The sequence below is a fragment of the Corvus cornix genome, chromosome 10 (genome assembly GCF_000738735.6).
Source record: "Corvus cornix cornix isolate S_Up_H32 chromosome 10, ASM73873v5, whole genome shotgun sequence".
Lineage (NCBI taxonomy): Eukaryota > Metazoa > Chordata > Aves > Passeriformes > Corvidae > Corvus > Corvus cornix.
Genome location: NC_046340.1, coordinates 6,900,513 through 6,920,240, shown reverse-complemented (window position 1 = coordinate 6,920,240; position 19,728 = coordinate 6,900,513). Strand labels below are relative to the sequence as shown.

At 46.4% G+C, this 19,728-nt stretch overlaps 1 protein-coding gene across 1 annotated transcript in view; it reads right to left on the bottom strand.

Annotated features, from left to right (window-relative positions):
- Positions 1–19,728, bottom strand: part of SLCO3A1 (solute carrier organic anion transporter family member 3A1) — a 137,696-nt gene that overhangs the window by 10,141 nt on the left and 107,827 nt on the right. Inside the window, exons 5-9 of the mRNA XM_039557597.1 lie at positions 13,776–13,940; positions 11,639–11,837; positions 10,631–10,769; positions 6,102–6,277; positions 3,415–3,479 (exon numbers count right to left, since the gene is read on the bottom strand). Of these exons, the coding sequence (XP_039413531.1) occupies positions 3,415–3,479; positions 6,102–6,277; positions 10,631–10,769; positions 11,639–11,837; positions 13,776–13,940 (744 nt within the window). The remainder of the gene's footprint in view (positions 1–3,414; positions 3,480–6,101; positions 6,278–10,630; positions 10,770–11,638; positions 11,838–13,775; positions 13,941–19,728) is intronic.

The following is a 19,728-nucleotide window of genomic DNA, read 5'->3' as shown; positions in this document are numbered from 1 at the left end:
GTATCAATGCATCTGTCTAGGTGCTGTGATGCCTGAGACTCTATAAATACCTGTGAAAGCAGACACAAGGACTGCAGTTTTTAGACAAGAGAGTGTTTAATCTTGGATCCAGTTTCATCATTAACCTGGATTTCCAGGCTTAAAGAAGATACCTTCCTTCAGCTTGTCACGAGCAAAGTAGTGACATTCATGACATGTATCCTAAGACTACAAATAAATTGGCTGTCTTCACTGTTTCCCTGTGGTAACTGAGATCTCTTTATTTTATTTTGTTGATGACTGGGGCTGTGCAGATTTTGTTTGATCTTCCTTTACGTTGATAAATGCAGGAATTAAGAAAGGCTATATGGGCTTTTGGTGCTCATTTTAACCAGTCATTAATAGCACAAATGTAGTAAATAAACCAGATGATAAAGAAGCAAGACAATCTGTTTGTTAGAAATACTAGTCTCAGTCATCATATCTAAAAACATGTCTACCTTCTGGAAAAAAATATCAGCATCAGCTCTTTGTTCATCATTTCAATGACTGGAAATTCCAGGCTGGGCTGGTTCTGCTCCTAAGTTAAAAGATGCTTTTTTTGTTGAAACCTGTGAATAAATGCACACTCAACCTGGATTTTAAAAATTCAGCTGGGCTCCTGCCACAAACAAGCAAGAGGCTGTGCTGCTGACTGCAGTTTGTGTGCCCAGTGCTGCTAGATGGCACCTCAGGGGTAGCACCCAAATGTGGCAGTGACTGAGGAGCCACCTTCTTTCTGGAATAGCAGAAAACCGCATTTGGATCATAATTTTGAGTTGAGAGCCCCTACTTGTTAACATGCTGAGACATGTTGACACAAAGCTTTGGAGACGTGCAGGCTGAACTTCAGAGAGAGCTGCCATCCCCACCTGCTGGCTTCAGCTGGCCTGCCTGGTGTCCACGACAATTTGGCCTGGAAAGTGCTCCTCATAAGACTTGAGAAAGGACTTATTTCCCTTGAACTGCAAAGCTACTCCCATGTGAATACAGGCATGGATGTGGATGTGAAAAACTTTAGCAACCAGTGAGTATTTCAGGTTGTTTTAGCAGAGGAGAGGACAAGAGACTCACAGGAGTGACTTGGTGCCCAGAACTCCTGAGACACGGGAGCTGAGGGGTTGCACTACACACCAGAAACTCCTCCTGGAACACTGTGGGGTTTTGTTATGTTAAAATAAGAGGCAAACAACATGAGCTTGTAGGAAAGAAACCTAAGGAAGTGCCCTGGTAAGCAGAGGCTCTTTTAGGATGCACAGTGAACACCACCCAAAAAGTGATGCACCCAGGATCTTAAAGGCCTGAAACTCTTTGCCATTCCAGACAATTCCATTCCAAACCTTTGGCTCCAATGGCACTGCTTTACTCTCTTCTCTGGGAAACTGCAGTAATGCTTTTATATGGAGACATTGTTAAGCTGCCCTCTCACAGCAGAGTTCCTATAAAATAAGATAATACATGCAGGAGGATACCAGGAGAATTCAGTCATGTTTCATGTTATTACAGTGAATATTAGAGAGAGTCAATCATGTTCTACCTCTTACTGCAAAGTGTTGCAAAAATTTCTGCTATATATATGTGTATATATATATATATTTCATTGCAGAAACTGTAGGGCTGCATAAAAAAAGGTGCTTCTGTCTTACTGAAATCTATTAGCTACTATTGCACCTTCAGGTCTCATAGCTCTTCCATTTAATTCTCTCCTTTGGTTTGAGAAGCAGCTATTACCACTGTCTTCTTAAGTCAAAGCTTAAAGGTGAACTGAAAAGCTTTTAAAATAAATCAGTAAAGCTATTCTCAAACCTCAGGTTGATAGGGGCACAATTTGGGTACCTTTGCTCACATGGAAAAGTATCTTTCTCTTCATTTTCTGTGCGTTCCAGCTACCTTGCTGATATGCTGCAGGATGTATTGTCTTATTTCATGGGAATCCCGTAGTGACAGAGCAACATATAAAGATGTGAGTTTAAAGTCTCACTACAGCTTCTTTACTGGAATGAAAAGAAGAAATTTGTTCAACTTAAGCATACATGTCTGAGCCTGGTTTTAGAGGAATTCAGGATGCTGCTATCCTTGAGAGGCTTCTCTCTTTTGAAAGGAAGAAACGAAAGAGAAAAATCTCTCCCCTTAAGTATTTTTCCTTTGGAAACAACAGCCCACAGCCATCCCCCTTGCACACTTGCCTGCTGACACTCCACATCCAGTCAGTCAGAGCTGAAGACAGGCCAAAATCCATGAGGAGCAGCACCAGCAGCTAAAGAAAATGCTGCATTTGCAAGGTTTGAACCACAGCTGACCCAGGTCATCCCAGAAACTTCCCTTTGAGTTATCTGAGCTCTGGGTAAGTTAACTTGATGGAGCTTTTTGTATGACTGCAGGTACTGCACCAAAACCAATGGGCATCTAATTGGCTTTGTAAACTGGTCTGGGAGCATCATTTCCTGTTCAGCTAACAGGGAATAAGGTGTTAAGAGAGTAAGTTAAAAAATGAGATAACTTATTCAAAGCAATGTCTGGTACTGCTGGATTTTCGGTCCTGTACTTGCCAGTGTCTTGCTGTAGCCTAAGAGATGGCACTTTAGTCTCCAACTCATTCCTTTGGGACCAAGGGAGCCATGCAGGGAAGATGCTCCCTGTGCCCTGCTAAAAAAAGTAAATTCCACTCCCACAACATGCAGAAACCCTGGGCGTGAGATGGACCCACACAATGACGGATCAGAGCATCCCTGAATCACTGAGACTAATGAGCTGAAATAAAAGAGCTTAAAAATAGGAGCCACCTCTTCCAGAGGAGAGAAAAACTCCACCCAGAAACAAGCAGCATGTGAACAACAGCCTGGTGTGTTCCCTTTAATTCATACCTGAGAAGCACATACTGGTCCGGAGGAGGAGCCATGTGCATTTTAATGGGATATTAACCCACAGGAGGATACAAGGACTCAGCCTGTCTCATTTTCCTGGTTTCCTTTCCGTGACACCCAAAGGAAGGGGCAAGCCCACCATGTAACACAGGTCCTGTCCCTCAAAGGAGGGTGAAAATCCATATCCCTCTACTTCAGCAATATGCAATACAGCAATAATTCTGCAAGCTGCTGACACGTTAGTAACAGCTACAGAAGAGAAACTGGTTGTGTGGGACCATGGGAGAATCAGTCATTTCTCATGCAACACTGCATTTTCTTCCATTAGCACAACAAAATAGCAGGAAAAGTGCCTTCAGGAGCCTTGATGTGAAATTCTTCATGGAAAGGTCTTGGGCCCCAGTGTGTCAGACCCCACTCACGGCAACGACAGGTCTACAGGGACTAGAAATCAACTTCTTCATGTTAAAAAAAGAGTCTTCCATGAGGGAGCAAAGGTTAGGAGAGAAGGACATACAACTTTTGTACCTACCTAGCAACCGGAGCAGCAGGAAAAGCACCCCCAGAGCGTAGGACTTGAGTTCGGGGCTCACGGTTCTGCAAGGAGGAGGGAGGGAGAGAGAAGAGAGAGAGAGAAATCGATTCCTGTTGCTCTGCTTTGATTAACACACCCCGTGGCCATTCTGTGCTGTCAGCCAGGATGCCACCAGCACCTCTTCAAAAAGTCATTAATGGGGCTTTTCTTCTGCCTTCTCCTGAACTGCCTACAGCCCCAGAAGTAATTGCATCGGTGACAGGTTAGGAATTAGCCAAGTCATTAATAACAACAGCTAATCTTGTCACTGGATGCGGAAAAATGGAATTCCCATCTCATTAAATCATTGTTTACAAGCTCCCTATCATGTTTTCAAGGCTCCAGATGTTGAGAACTGGAGGGAGAGAAAACTTTTGGTTCTGAAACTCCCCAGGCAAGAACAAGAGAGGGAAGGCAGGATGGTGGGCCAAAAGGTTCAGCCTGTTGATTCAAGCCTCCCAGTGAGAAGTGCTCGACAGTAGTGACTTTAGCATGACACTTTTTTTATCTTGGGAAGACAGTGTTTGCAATGTCTTCTGCTATGGACACAACCACTGTTGCATTAAGTGCCATCCTTCAAAGGTGCTTTAAAAAAACCAGTCATGGCAGGGGTGGTTCTCTGTATAAATACACTGGAGGGCCATCAGCCAAAACTGATAAAACAGAACCAGCAAGAGCTTTTAAGTTAAGACAAGACAATTCTGATCACCTGCCCTCCTTTCACACACTCATGGGCCATACCACATGGGTAAGACCACGCCATGGCTTCTGCATGAAGCCTGTGACCTTGGGATGAATTTCATCAGTTTTCAGGCAGACCCCCATGCTCTAAATAAAGCCTTTTTGCCAGGAATTATCTAACCTTGGAAAAATGTTCCAGTGGTTAATGGCTTGGCTCAAATAGGATTCTACAGTTGAGTGGGAAATGAAGGAAACAGAGCATTAAAAGTTTATTTTAATGAAAAAATAGATTACCACATGAAATAGTCACAGTGGGTTTTTAATTGGTGGTGGTGTCCTTCCATCCACTTTTCTGTATTTAAAACCAAAGTCAATCCCCATACCTTAGGGTGCAGTAAAAATTGCTACCTGAAGACATCTCCTTTCCTCACCGACTACAGCAGGTGACTTGCTTAGACAAGACATTTAATTTGTAGACACTGAGCTCATTTTTAAATGACTATGGGAGCTGCCAGTGTCACTTGTCACTGCTCTGGACACCGAGAACACACTGATATGCCACAACTTTCTTTAAGCAATGGAAGATGGCAGCTGCAAGAGAGCATGAGGTGGTATCTAGCTCAGAGCTCTCCCCTGTACATTTGCTAGCTATCAGTGATTCTGAGTGAAGTTACAAATCTGGACATGTGAATTGTTTACTTCCTACAGCTTCCTTCCCCCTTTGCTTTCCTTATTCTCTGGTATTCTTCTTCCAGGCTGGTGCTGGGCTTATCTCATTTGAAGGCAACACTAGGATGTCTCCATGCAGGATCCTAAAGGTGCTGGCAGCTTCCTTGAACAAAGAACTCTTCAAACTTCAAATTGCTTTTGTCACAATATTTATCATGAGGAATTTGATTTCCCTTTAGCTAGCGGAGATGCAAAGAGAGAAATGAACTAGTAGGTGGAATATCTCATTTTGTATCCTGCAGGGAGACATGCCCTCACAGAACTGTTCTGTCCAAAATCTACTCAAGAGTGTGTTTCTAATACAGACCTTATTGATTGAATTTTATTGGAATTTTCCAGGCAGCAGAATGGATCTGCTATTTATGCCTCTGGTTATTATTCTCAGTAAGTGACAGCTTGGACAGCTAAGTAATTCTGGATAAATGTGAGCTTATATATATATGTATATCATAAGGTGAAGTGTTCCATATGTCTGGAAATAACACAAGGTCAGTTCTTTGAATAAGCTACTTTTGCCCACCTATTCACATTGGTTTAACTCAGACATGTCCTTCAGACTTCCAAGTTCCTTATGTTCTTGGACTTGGTCCAGGGTGAGGGAAGTTAAACTCCAGTCAGGGAGGTATTCACCAAAGCTAGTCTTTGCCACAGCTTTTCATTTTTCTGTGGTTTCTATGGTCTTCAGGCCATCTCAAAAGGTGAGCCTAAGCCTCTTTCTAAGCCATTATGTGCTGAGAACATAGGGGGGCAATTCTGCCCCTCTCCTGATGCAGCTGTAACTTCCTCGCTTCCTGGATTGGAAACTGCACATCTGTATTTCCATGTTAATCCCAGAAGAACAACCCCTGCCACCATTTTCTGCAACGTCCCTGCAGGAATCTTGTCCACTTGCAGGCCCAGTTCCACCTCACTCCCTCACTTTACCAAAGGAGAGCTCGAGCAATTCCTGTTTTCTCTCTAGCAACTCCATACTGCAGGCTCTGAACTGGGGCCACGCCATGGCTAAACCAGGTGCTATAAAGTGAAAAAGTGGCTTAGGGAGAAATTGGCTTGAATGCAGGCTCAGTATGAAATCATGGATCTGGGGACAGCAAGTTCGGTGTAAAGGGCAGAGGCCAGGAGCTGCGTGGGACCCTCAGCTCCTTGCAGCTCCTGGCCGTGCCCTACAGTCCCTCCAGCTCTGATCCCATGCCAAGAGCAGCCCCAGCTGATGAGGATGGTGACTGGAGCCCTACCTGATGAGGATGATGACTGACGGCGTCTGCGCCATGGCCCCGATCATGCTGCAGACACACATCACACACAGGAATGTCAGGAAGGCCTCTTCGCACCCAGGGCTGGGGCATTTGCCAGGAACGACGGTGGCGTTTTCGGCAGGGACCGAGGTGAGGCACGAACAGCCACTGAGGTTCTGCAGAGGAGCAAAACGAGTCAGGAGAAGGGAGAGCTGTGATCTCCACTGCTGCCCTCTGCAGCAGGGCTTGTCAGCAGCAACGCCTAATCCTCTAATGGTCAATTAAATAACTCCTAAGTGCTTGTTGGAGGGGGGTTTGGAAATAATTTCAGGAGCGTCAGAGCTGACGCATGTTGCCAGCAAGGGAAAGCTGTCCCTTGGCTTGTTCCTTTCCTTCTGCTCCTTTCAAGTCTCTCCCATAAATGTCACCGTGACAAAATTATTACCGAGTTATACCTCTTTGGAGGAGAATAAAGAAACAATCTGTGTCTCTGTGACAAGGAAGATCCCCCCATTATGGTTCTAATTACTTTCTTATTTACCTCCGTCCTCTTGGCTGTTGCAGTTAGACTGAAGTACATTAAATGCAGGTAAATCTGCAGCCCTGTTCTTGGCTGCAGGTTCGGAGCCTGCTTCCAGCACCTCAAACCCTGGGAAGCCGCCACCCACGATGGGCACTGCAGCTCACCCCGAGCTGAACTACCACAGCCTGGCAGCACGGACACTGCTGGACTTCAGTGCACTCCAGGGCTAGTAAATGACATCTGGTTCAGAAGGATTTATGTTGAGCTAAAAGCTCAAGTCAAGCGAGGTAAACTTTATCAATATGTGATCAGAAGGAGGGAGGAATGACTGCATTTTGCTTTGATCTCTCCACCAAGTGCAGGATGTGAAGAGAAGCTTTGTTTGCCAGTCACAGATTCAAGGATTTACTTTTTTTTCTTATTTTCCAACTTGCGCTCCTGAATTTCTGAGTGGGGGATGTCAGTGCAATTAAGGCACACAATACTACCAAGAAATCCCTTAACGAATACAGAATGAAATGGTCATAAATGATTCATGGCTTGTCTTCATATACCCGCTGGGTTTGCAGGTCACGTGTTTGTGTGAGGAGTAATGCCATAAAATACAACGTTGAAAAGCAGCTAAATCTCCTCCCCTTCCCCTCTACCATGTGCAAGCAGAAATTCTTTTGCTTTTCTGCAAAAGGGGTTCCCTTAGGACCATACAAAAACACACTTTCTGGTTCACTGCATTCAAAGATAAGGATCAGCAGGGATACTACTCCAACCTTTCTGACACCAATCTCTTTCTTCTACATAGGAGTCAAATCATTTTCTTCCAACTAAGTGCACAGAGGGCAAGAGACACCATGGTGCAGAACTCCAGGAGAGCTGGAGCAAACATGCAGGTGCCTTTCTGCTGGCAAGCAATAATTAATGTAACAAATTCCTGTGCCGTTAGAAGCTGACACCTGAAGGCTCCAGAATGGTGACAATTAGCACCACTGAAGTGGTGTTTGCACAGACAACAGGAATTTGTAGCTCCTGGCTCCTACTGCAGTGCACTGCTAGCCACCAGCCTGGACACGGCTCTGTGGATCAAAACCCAGGTAAGTCTGGAAAAGTATATACCTGCACTGAAATATCCTTGGACAAAACTCCCATCACAGCAAACACGCAGAACTGGGTGCTTATTTCCCATGGCTTCTCATCAAGGGACATAAAGTACCTGTTTTGGGCAGTGGTGGGGCAGATTCTCCCTCCACCAGGGTGATTTTTTTACAAAGCACAAGGCAGATCCCACCTTCACTGCCTGAAAATTTGTCCCCAATTCCAATTTTTTGACCATTTTGCGTCAAGATGCTGGCCCGAAGCAGTGTGAGTGGTTTGTACCAACTACATCAGCTTGCTTAGCACTGCACCTCATCCTTACCTGGGAGATCTTTGATCTTTTATTACTGACACAGTATGCAACTCACAGACATCAAACAAGGCAACATCAAAGATGGAGTTACAACTTTGTCCTGTGGAGAGGCAACTTTTTGCTACCTGTACCAAACTCTTACAGATTCCCCTTGTCTGCAATCCCACTGCATCCAGCCACTTGTTATCAGAACCTTCTGCTTCCCAGCAAGCTGCACACCCAGATTTCTGTGTGCCTGTGAGGCTACACAGATGCAGAGTTTACACCTTTAACAGCATCCTGAGTTTGGTGTGATTATCCATGCAAATTACCCATGGTTTTAATTACTCATTTTTTAAGCCCTGGCTCTGACAGGGAAGGGACAGGCTGGTACTTCAATGCAAAGCTGTGAGGTGCCAGCACAGTAACTCCAGGCTGGAATTCATGTGTCTCCAGCCAAAATGCTGAGAGTCAATGGCATCAAACAAACAAGATGCACAGTCCAACATGTGGTATGCAAGGGTCACTCCCAGGAATGGCTTGAAAGAAAAGTTCTTGGGGGTGCCAGAGCTCTGCCTACCAGCACTACCTATGGCTTTTTGGATAAGTGCACGTCTGGAATCACCTCAGTATGAGAGAAGGAATGAAGAAGAAAAAAATAACTGAGCTACACATTGCTTTTAGAAATTGTTCACAGAGGAAAAGTGAAGGGAAGCAGTCAGAAACGCACAATGTAGTAAAGTTAAATAAAGCATTCAGAGAATTTTATGTCCCAGTAAAAAGCAATCCTTGGCTCATCACAAGCGTATAACGTTCACAAGACCCTCCAGACAGGACATTACCTGGATTATGGGTTTAAAACTTGGTTTGGCAATTTGGCTTTGCCTCAAGGCCATTGCATGGCCAAACTGGTCCATAATTCTTCATAATGCCCTTTCCAGCAGATGCTATTGCTTCACCTGTTTGTGTTCAAAATGTTACTGCAAAAAACCCCCACAAAACAAAGAGATGAGAAGAACCCCAAGGATGACAACGAAAAGGCCAAATAAGAAGGAATGAGTAAGAGAAAGCGTGAGGGAGAGTGAGTTTTTTGCTGACAGGTTTGCTCTTGCAGAGCAGGAGGTCAGGCACCTGCAGACTGAAGGGGAAGAGCTGAATTTTCATTACCATGCTCCTTCCAGAGGAGCCAGAGCTTTGCTCTGAACTGCGCAGTGAGGAGATCGCTCCCATGCTCCTGCCACAGACTAACACCAGCTGTACACTTGCTGAAGGCTTGGTGAACTGGTGAGACACAATTCTGTGTGCCTGAAACAAGCTGGTTCCTTGTTAAAATCATCCTGCTCCCTTCTCAGGTGTTGACTTATTGTGAGGAGGAGGAAGAAGAGGGGAGGAGGTAACACCTTCATGTGTCACACACTGATGTAGATCCTTGCAGGGCTGCTGAAAGCTCAAAACTGTGGTGTTTCAAAGGAATGCCTGCATCTCTGAGGCTGGGGAGAGAATGGAGGAGACAAGATGTTTAAGCAGGACAACCTCAGGTGATCTGGGCAGGGCTGCACAGCCAGCAGCAAGTGTCTGCTCAGCAGCACTCACATGTGCTTTGTCTCCAGGGCAGGAAGGGAGGTTTGATGTCTCCTCGAAGAGGACAGATGAAGCCATGGAGGGATAATTGCATGTGGTGAGCACTGATGTCCCTGCAGGCACAAACAGTCCCTGTGACCAGGCTGACCTCCCACAGACTCCACACAGAAGTGATCACCATGCCTGGCACAGCCCCAGGCAGGGAGCAAGGAAGCAGGAATCCCACCAGTCCCACCCACAGGAGCAGCAAGCACTCATTTTCAGTGTAACCCAGAAGACATTAACATTTTAGCAGCAAAAAATGAAAAAGCTGACTTTTAAGATATTCCCCACATCTTCTTTATACAGAGATAGTTTGGTCTTTAAGAGTTTTCTGAGGGAAATAAACTCTTAGATAGAGAGAACTGAAAAATGCAGAATGTCTTTGGATGGAATGTCTGCTCCCCTGACAACTGCCCTTGCTGCCTCAGAGCAAAGCAAGGAAAGAGAGAGAAGCAAGAGGAATTAAAGGAAAGCTTACACAAGGGTGAATAAAACCAGAATCTGCTCACAACTGTCTAGGAACCAGACCAGGGAAAGAGCAAGAGGAAAAAGACTAAAAGGATTGGGCAGGGCAAACATGGGCAGGTGGAGAAGAGGGGAGAAAGGGAGCTGCAGGATAAAAGAGAAGCTGGTTCCTCAGCTGGTCCCTCCTGGGCTAGGAATCTCCTGCAGAGGATGTGTTCTGCTACAGGACACTTGTGCAGATTTCCTATCATGTTCCTTGCTTCTGTGCTGAGGAGGAAGACCAGGGCAGGAGAATGTGAGATCCCATCCTGCTCCATGGGTGACCCTGGCCCCTGCTGCCAGAAAGAGTGGGCATTTATGGAGCAGAGTGAAAAACAACAGGGGCTCAGGCCCACCTGAGATGTGAGGTCAGCTTTGGGGGTGCAGCCACTGCTGGCTGTAGATGAGATAGTCTGTACCAGACACGCATGAACCTCACTCACTTGAGCTCACAGAACCGTTCCTACAGGCAAGAGGTCCTCAGGAAAGCCCACTCACCGTGCTGCTGCAGCCAGCAAAGCAGGCAGATAAGTATGTGACCCCATCTGCCCCACACACTGGAGTGAAGGAATCAGTTTGGCATTCACAGTTGTTATTGCAGGGGGAATATGGGTCCAGAGATGAGGTTGGAGTTGAACTGTAAGAGAAAAAGAAAAATAAATTAATGGACAGTGTGGTATCAGTCAACTTTTCCAATTGTTGGCTCACAAAGATGGCTTTGAGGGGGACAGTTAAGGCAAACACATTACAAAAAGGCAGTGGGCAGGCTAGCTGTGTTCCAGCTCTAAGAAATCCAGGCTACAGCCTCTCCTTGGGGACTGAAATGCCACGGCCAGTGTGCCTCTGCAAAAGAGAATCTAATGCAAGGCTTGGGCTGCCCTGTAACCTCAACAAGAAGCCCCAAGGAAACACAAAGAGATGCTGTGGAGATTGCTCTGTATTTTTCTGGAACACTGCAAGGAGCTGACAGGCTGAAGTTGTCATCTAAAGAACTGCCACTGCATACAGGAGCACTCAGAAGGAAAATACCGAATAACTTTCTACAAGTCCTGCAGGGTTATGTGGGCCTCATTTCTCACAGTAAAATGGGCTTGCAGCCACAAACACTCTCTCTTCACCATATCTGTACTTCCAGGCATCTAAAACCTGGTTCTACAAATTCCCGTCAGGGACTTAAATCAATGTACAAAGCAGTTCTCCCTTGGTGCTGGGAGAAACCAGACAGTGCCATGGACCTAATGCTATAGAGGTGGGTAGAGAATTAGGTCTGGCACCTTTTGACTCAGTTTGATTATTTTAGTGAAACTCTGCTGTCATCTGCAGGTACTGAACTCTCACAGTTGAGAGTGGCATGGAAACATCCCAAACTAAGAGCCCCATACAACACTGCCTTCTCTGTGCTTGCTCTATGGTTGTCTGAAGGCCAGCACTGCCTGTCGAGGACAGTAACATGAATTTATGTTGGTAAAGCTCCCTTCCTGCCCTGGAAACTCTCTGTGGACTCACTTGTTTCCATAGGGAACAGTAACCCCTGCCACAGGTCCTGTGTCGCAGCCCAGGAACAGGAAAGACACATAGCAAGCTGTGGACACCAGGTTCACCAGCATGGCCATCCTGATGGCTCCCAGAGCAGACAGGCTGAGCTTCTTCACCAAGAGACCACCCAGGAATATGCCCAGACACGCACACGGGATTGCTGTCATCCCTGCAAGAGGAAAAATCAGTTAGCAAGAGGCATGAGCAAGGCCCAGTGAACTACACTGTGACAGGGTTGAACTCTCCAGCAGGCAGATCTGTGCACTGGCATGAGGAAACCTGGTAATGACCAACTGCTGGAGTAGCACCAGGCTGGGGTTGCCCAAAAAAAGGAACAGATGCAAACGGGCATGCTGCTTTGCACAGAGGAAGCGGAATCTCCTGCCAGTTCCCATCCATGCTGGAGGGAATGCCAGACTTGCTGAGATTGGCCCAGCCTGACCTAAGCAGCAGCATCTCTAATGCTTCTTGCAACAGTCAGCACACAAATAAAGTCAAGAATTTTCCAAGGTGTGTGGAGGCTTTGGATGAGCTCTGCTGGTGCGACTCTCAGAAGTCTGATCTTCAGAGACTAGGCAGGAGCAGCATTTGAGAATATAAAATCTTCCTAAAAGAATTTTCTTTAACTGTGAAATGCAAAATCACTGCCAGAAGAGACTCCCATTCCAGCACAGACAGGAACTGCTCTAAGTGTCTGGGGTCACTTTTACCCCTTTGCTGCAAGTTATACTCCAGATCTCACCCGCCTGAACTGTGCTTAGAAGAGAAACCCAGTCCTGGCATTTCTAGACTCCCTTAAATGCCATGTGAGAAATCTGGTAACAACTTTGTTTTAACAAGTTGCTGTGAAAAACACAGAGGAATCCAAGTCTCCTTTCCCACTGTCAGGTCAGAAGCAGGATGTGCTCTGGCTCACGGGTGATGCCCTCTCTGCTGGCCACCCAGCTGTACTCACATGCTGACTGCCCAGCCAGCTCCCACCAAACAGCTTTTCTCCTTCTCCCACTGAGTCAACAGTGAAGCTACTTTCCTTTGCCAAACTTTTAATTTTCAGGAAAGATGGAACAGCCTAACAACTTTGAGATCTCTGGCCTTCTGTCAAATTGTATTAAAATTCACTAGCAAATTCCTGTGTTGCTGGGGGAGGCAAGGCTGACTGCAGGGGATTGATTATTTTGGAAAACCAGGCCAAAACCAAAATATATTGATGAGTTTAACAGGAAAATAAACAACTGTCAGGAGAGGAGCTTGCAAACTCCTTGTTATGATATGGAGATCCACCCATTTCCTGATGTCCCAGTTTTTGACAGATCACTGCCAGCTGCCCATCTGGCGAGCTGTGGTCGCAGATCATCCAAGATCAACTTGCAGATATCTTTATTGGGTGCTGCTGATAGAAGGGCTGTCATAAACAAATCGCTGGGCCTGCCTGGGATGAGCAGCAGCAGAAAATAAATGAAGGTCCTGCCATCAGTGTCCTGACAGGGAAAAAATGAACACTGAGAAATGTAGAACGTGAAATCATAGCAGCATAGAACAGTCAGAGAGAAGGGACGTTTGAAAGACAACCAAGCTGCACTAACTCAGGTACTTGAACTGCTCATTGCAATCTCGTCATTTCCAGGCCAAGGGGAGAGGAGTGACTAACAGGAGAAATTGGGCTTCCTAACCCAGATGGGGATGGGGTGCAGAACTGCACCAGAACCATGAGAAAAGCAGTTCAATGGGCCCCAGGATCACTTGGCAACCAACTGCAGCCTCAGGCAATCAGATGGCCCATTTCTGTGGCATGCAAGGCTCTCACACTTTCCTATCCTGGCTGTCCCATACCACTTCCCACAAGGGGTTGGGCCACAGGGGAAGTGAGGGCAGCAGGATGCAGTGGAGAGCACAGTCAAGGAGGAGGGATGCTGGAGGTCTGCTCTGGGCTCTGCAGCCATGGCACAGCTGAAGCCCAACCCTCCCACTCAGAGACACATTTCTACATGTCAGACAAGTCACTTCTTGGGCAGCCTAACCAGTGAGACTGGCAGCAGTTACCAGCCATGCTGAATGCTTTTAAATACCTTTGGATGCTGGAGGTTTGGTGCCCCCTGTGGTTACTCACCCAGGAGCTGGTTGGCAGATGAGGTGGTGAGGTTGAACTGCTGCTCCAGGTACTTCCCCAGGAAGGCAGCGAAGCCAGCCACCACCGCGATCTCCATGCAGGCTGCCAGGATGATGCAGGTGAACACAGGATTGGAGAGCAGGTGCTTAGTCACTTTGGGGATCACTAGGAGAGAGGAAAAAGGGAGAGGTGCTTTTGTGTAGACTTTACTTGAGGTGCTGGAGGTGCCTCTCTCCTCTCCTGAAGGGTAAAACTCACTTCGCATCGGGAGTAATTTCCTGTTCTGCACAGACAGCTGCTTGAAATGTGAGAACACCAAAACAAAGTGGAACACCCAAACAGTGCCATCTAAAGATTCAAGCACCAAGAGAGTGCAAAAAGAAATCACCTGCCATTATTTACTCTTACAGACAATTTTGAAAACTGGAAGAATGAGCAAAATTTCCATATTGCTATTTTGTTTCCCCCATAGGGAAGTCAATCAAAACCTGGCGTGCTCTTTCTTCCCCTTCTCCTTTCCCAACCTGCCCCCCATGAATAACGCTGAGCCAGCTGAAGGGTGCCATCAGTGCTGTATTCAGCATAAACTCTTGCAAGCTTTCAGACACCAATGAACCCAGCTCACATCTGGCTTTTCCTTCCCCTGCCATCCAGATTTGCTTCATTTTCCTATTCCAAACTGGCTCATTCGCTGATGGTCACCTGCTTGCAGCACACAGGGGTGTTCTCACAAGCTGAAACTCTCTGGCTTAACACGGCCCATGGATACCCACAGCACAAGGGTCCTCCTGCCTGGGACAGGCATATCAGTCTGAGTGTTCCCATAACCTAAAGCTTCTCCAGCCAACCAACGCCTTCCATGTAGACCCTCCCATCCTTGTTGGCTGAGAGGGTGGAAGAGGATGCGCTGAGCTGCTCACTGTCTAGGACACACACACATGGCTCTGCCTTCATAATCCCTTGGCTCTCCCCTTCCAAATCATCAGTGTCCAGAATCCTGTTTCCTCCAAGCCTGTCTCAGTTTCCCAAAGGCAAACATGGGTTACCCTACAAAAGGAAATCTGGCTAATGAATCAGATCGCGCGTTTTCTACTCCAGCGAACATTTTAATTATTGTCGAGATAACACAGCTTGAAGAGGAGAGCATCCCAGTACAGAAGAGAGCCTTGCTTTGTCTCAATACCTGGTGACTAATTTCTCCCTGAATTAAATGTGAAAATCATTAAGTTTGAAAATTACCTTGATGTAGTGTAGTGAAGCCTTAATAGACCCCTATTTTCATTTTGAAAATCCACCCCCCACATTCCCTATGGTGCACCAGGGGCTGGCAGATGATGTTTCTCTGGTGCTGGCTTCTGTTTTCCCTCAGGGATTTTTTTGCACTGGCCTCAGCAGAGAATGCACAGCTCTTTGTCAAAGCTCTGCTTGGGTGCCCTTGGTTCTTTCTTGGGGACAGTGGAAAAAAGGGTTATAATTAGGTTTGATCTAACCTTTTCGGAAGAGGTCACTCCACTGTTTCTATCTCTTTATATCAGAAACGTTTTCCAAGCTATATAAAATTCTTGCTTCCTGAAGATTTACTGAACATAATTAAGGTGCAAGAGGCATAGTACTTTTTAGTAGAACAGGGGAAAAAAGAAAAGAAAAAAGAGAAAAAAAAAACTGTGTGGGAGGAATGGGGATGGGGGAATTCAGACATGGATAAATTTCAGAAGCCACCTGCTGCTTCCTTCAGTTCTTTGGTGGCCACCTACAGAATTTCCCCTTCTTGCCAGGAAAAATATAGAAAATGCAAAGGTGGACTTGGCAGTACTGAGACTGAAAAGCCATATTTAAGGTATTAATGCCTGTTGTGCCCCGGCAGTTCAGTTTGTTCAAGATTAATGGACTCCTTGAGATGTAGCTTTGTGCCAATTTAAATCCAAAGACACTAAGGTCTAGCTCTAACTTCATCCACCAAACAATAGTGATGACAGCCTGCCTTTTGCAAGAGGGAGTTAAAGATCACGGACATTTATTTCTGAAGTTGGCACCCAACCATCATGCACTACCAAGGTCAAAATCCATCTTCTGTGCTTGGGGTGGACAATGAAAAATTTGCAGAGTTATTGCAGCATCTCACACAGGAGAGGAACCCCTCACTTGCCTGGCAGTGCTGGGCTGCAAGTCACAGCACTTCATCACCTAAAGGGGCTACAGGAGAGCTGGAGAAGGACTTTTTGTCAAGAGCTTCTAGTGACAGGACAACGAGTAATGGCTTAAAACTGAAAGAGGGAGGGATTAGATTAGATAGAAGGAAGGAATTATTTACTGTGAGGGTGGTGAGACACTGGCACAGGTTGCCCAGAGAAGCTCTGGATACCCCTGGAAGTGTTCAAGGCCAGGCTGGATGGGGCTTTGAGCAACCTGGTCTTATGGAAGGTGTCCCTGTCCATGGTGAGGTGTCAAGATGATCTTTAAGGTCCCTTCTGACCCTCAGTGATTCCACGATCTTTACCTCTCCTCCCTGTGAGTTTTCTGGGACAGATTCTGTCCTCCCCTGCATGCCTGACCACTGTCTACTGCAACAGGACTCTGTACCAGCAGGCAGGTGTGACACAAAACCCAGTGCAAAGAGTGCACAGACAACTCAAGCAGTGTCTGGCAGCCTCCACCATCTCCTCAGCCAGGGCCAGCTTGCTCTCTCTTTCATCTTCTAAGGCAAATGACAGGAGAATCCCCATGGAATTGAATACCCTTTCATCTTGCTACTGCCATTCGTTAAGATCAATCATTTGACACCTGCTGCTGCCTTATATGTCTCAGCTCTTGGGGTGAAATACCTCTGGGAAAAAGATTAAAAGTCAGCAGTGAAGTTTAAAAATCTTTCTGTGGACTAGAGTGACATCCTTTCAGCTGCCTGGCATATGGTGCTGGTATGGAGCAGGAATGGAAACATCTGATGAGGGACAGTGAAGCCCTAGGGAACACAACAGCTAAGGATGGTGCTTCTTCACTGGACTCAACCCAGAAGGAGTCATGGTAAAAGTCACCCTACACCTTACGGACCCAAAGGTTACGTGAACACTTTGGAGCAGCAAATCTCAACTGAAGTCCATTTGCCAAGTGGGAAAAGTCTTTTGGAGTCCAAAGAGTCTCAAACATCTACTCAGAGAACCCACAGGCTGTACCAGACACAGCACACAGACAGACTCATCCTCCCACTCCCAGAAGGACGAGCTCATTTAACATCCTCATGCTGCTGCACCCAATATGCTCCAGAAACGGCAGCAGAAAAGCGATTCCCACTGCCCTGCCAAGATGCACTGAGGAGAACATGACACCTTTTTTCACTGCTGAAGTATTTTCAACCCAACTCTTCAGACCATCCATGTGCAGCGTTTGGTCACAGGATCATCCACAGGCTGGGAGGGACCTGGGTGGATATCCCGAAGCTCTCCAACACCCCCCACCAACCCCTTGACTTCTGACCTTCTCACACTCCAGCAACACCCGTGCGTGCCAAGGCATCAAACATCCTTCCCTGTCTCCCTCTGTGGGGCCTCTGAGGGTGACAGGCCAGGGGCTTGACAAACGCACATACTTACATACACCAAGTAGCTTTGATTTGTCACTGCACATCGGGGAGTACCGGGGATAATTGGCAACCTCATTACACGAGGTTTAACTACTCTCCAGAAACGACAAACTATAATCATCACGTTGGTGCTTGAAATGAATTGTTAGGAACATTACAATCACCAAGGCCCCTGTTTCTGGTTGGAGCACCCTACAGAGACATGTTTTCAATTTGCAGTAAAGATGAAGAACACAGAAAGCAAAGTAATAAATTAGAGGGAGGTTTACAGCCCAGTCCACCTAGGACAGTGTGGTGAGAGAAAGGCAAAATGTAGCATTGAGCCAAAATACGACTTTCTACTACCCATGTCAGCAGCAAGCCTCAGATCTGAAGAGAAAACAAAAGGCAAAACCTCCACCTGGCTTGAGGAAAAAGGGATGAAGAAAACAGCATAGACAGCAAGAAAATACATTCTGGAAAGAGGTAGCTCCTGTAAAAGAGAATATGGAGTAAGGCAAGAGGTGCTGAAGATATCTTAGATAAATTCAATATGCTGAAGTTCCATGTAGCCTTGGCAAAATTCTCATGAAGGATATGAAGAAAAAGGAAGACAGCTAAGTAAAAAGAGCCTTCCTGACAAGATCCAAGCTTGAAGCAGCAGTAACATGCTCAAACATGGAAAGCAAGTCCCTCTAGTCCATCGTCTTCCTTGCAGGAACCACATTTACTCATCTTCAGAGTGGGATATAAACCTCCCTCACCTGTGACACAGAAGTAATGGGAAAGCATTTTTTGGAGACAGGCTCTGCCAGCCTTCAGCTGCTGCTCAGCTTGGGCCCTGAGGTGTGCAGGCTGAATGGTGCTGACAACAAGATGCTGGTTTGGAAACAGCCACGAAGAACCCGACAACAATACCTGCACTCTCATGAAACACAAGCCAAAGGAAACTCAGAGACTGATGGGACTCGATGCCTTTTTTGATCACCTGCCACCTTCTCACCTCAGACCTGGGTTTCTCAGCAAGCCTTTAAGATGTTCGCAGGGGGACAAGACCCAAATCCAAAAAGGCATTGAAGTCTAAACCTGGACCAGAGCCTCACCACTGTGGCCATGAATGTGTAAGATGGAGCCCTCTCCAAAACGTTGTCACTATTGCTCATGAGAGTCAGCAGTTAAAAACTACTCCTGTTAGCCTTTAATCCTGCCCAATCCTATGAACTCCCACTGAGGATTACAGGCTCCCCATGGTCCAGGCCCTCCCTGCACAGCTGGGAGCTTTTGGCCTAGCACTATGTGTCTGCTCCCAGAGAGCACTTTGTGGGAGAGAAATCCCAGATTCAGAGCGGCTCCCCCCCTTAGATATTCAGCAGACTGGTACACAAAGAAGGAAGGAATCGAACAGAAGACAAGGCAGCTGTCAGCTGTACATCCCAGCTCTCCTACACTCTTGAAAATGAAGCTGGAAAGAAACCAAAATGTTTCCAAATCTAGGGAATTTGCAGTTCTGAAATTCATTTATTACACAGCGAGTTTGCTTTCAGTTCCTTGTGAATGAGATTCTCTTTCCAAACCTGGAGGATTCCATATAAATTTCAACCCTTTTAGGGTTTTAATCTCTTCTGCTAGACAGAGTGGCAGAATGTAATGAATTTCTGTTTTAAATCATTGCAAAACAGAATGCATCTAGGGCAGAGTGTTTCAGAGGTGTTAAAGATCACACCAAGGAAGCATTCCGAAATCAAATTTCATCAGAACTGGCCGCTCAATTTAATAGACATGACATTTCTGTTTAAAAAAAAAAAAAAAAGGTTTTAATGAACTATTTCCAAGCACGTCCCAGAGCAGGTGGTGTGTCAGAGGCAGTGAGTGAGAGGGCAGATGCTGGACAGACACGAGCAGAGGGCACAGGTGCCCCGACACAGCAGAGCATCTTCTCTGGCCCCAAGGAGCAGAGAGGTCCCCAAGGCACAGCAGAGGCAGGAAAGCAAAGCTTTTACCCCAGGAGAGCAGGGACTGCACAGCTCATGCCTGAAGCTCTCTCACAGACCACACGGAGAGCGCAGGGCTGGAACAACCCTGCCAGGCAGGAGCAAAGAGCAATGGCAGCATTTATCCAGACTTCTGCTGCTGTTAATCCTTCACTTCTCTGTGCTCCCAAATGGATTTGCTCTGCTGAGCTGAAATACTAATTAGGCAAAGCGGTGCAGCAGTCACGTGCCAGTTTAGCAACGGGAAGCAGCTCTCAGGACTGTCCCAAAGCTTTCCTGCCTGAGCTGCCATGCCCCAATGCAGAGCCCCCTGCTGCCTCTGCTACCTTTGATTGCCTCTCCACCTTGTGCCATTCAAAGGCACCACTTTCATTTCAAGTTTGCAGCTCCTCTTAAGAATGTTTCT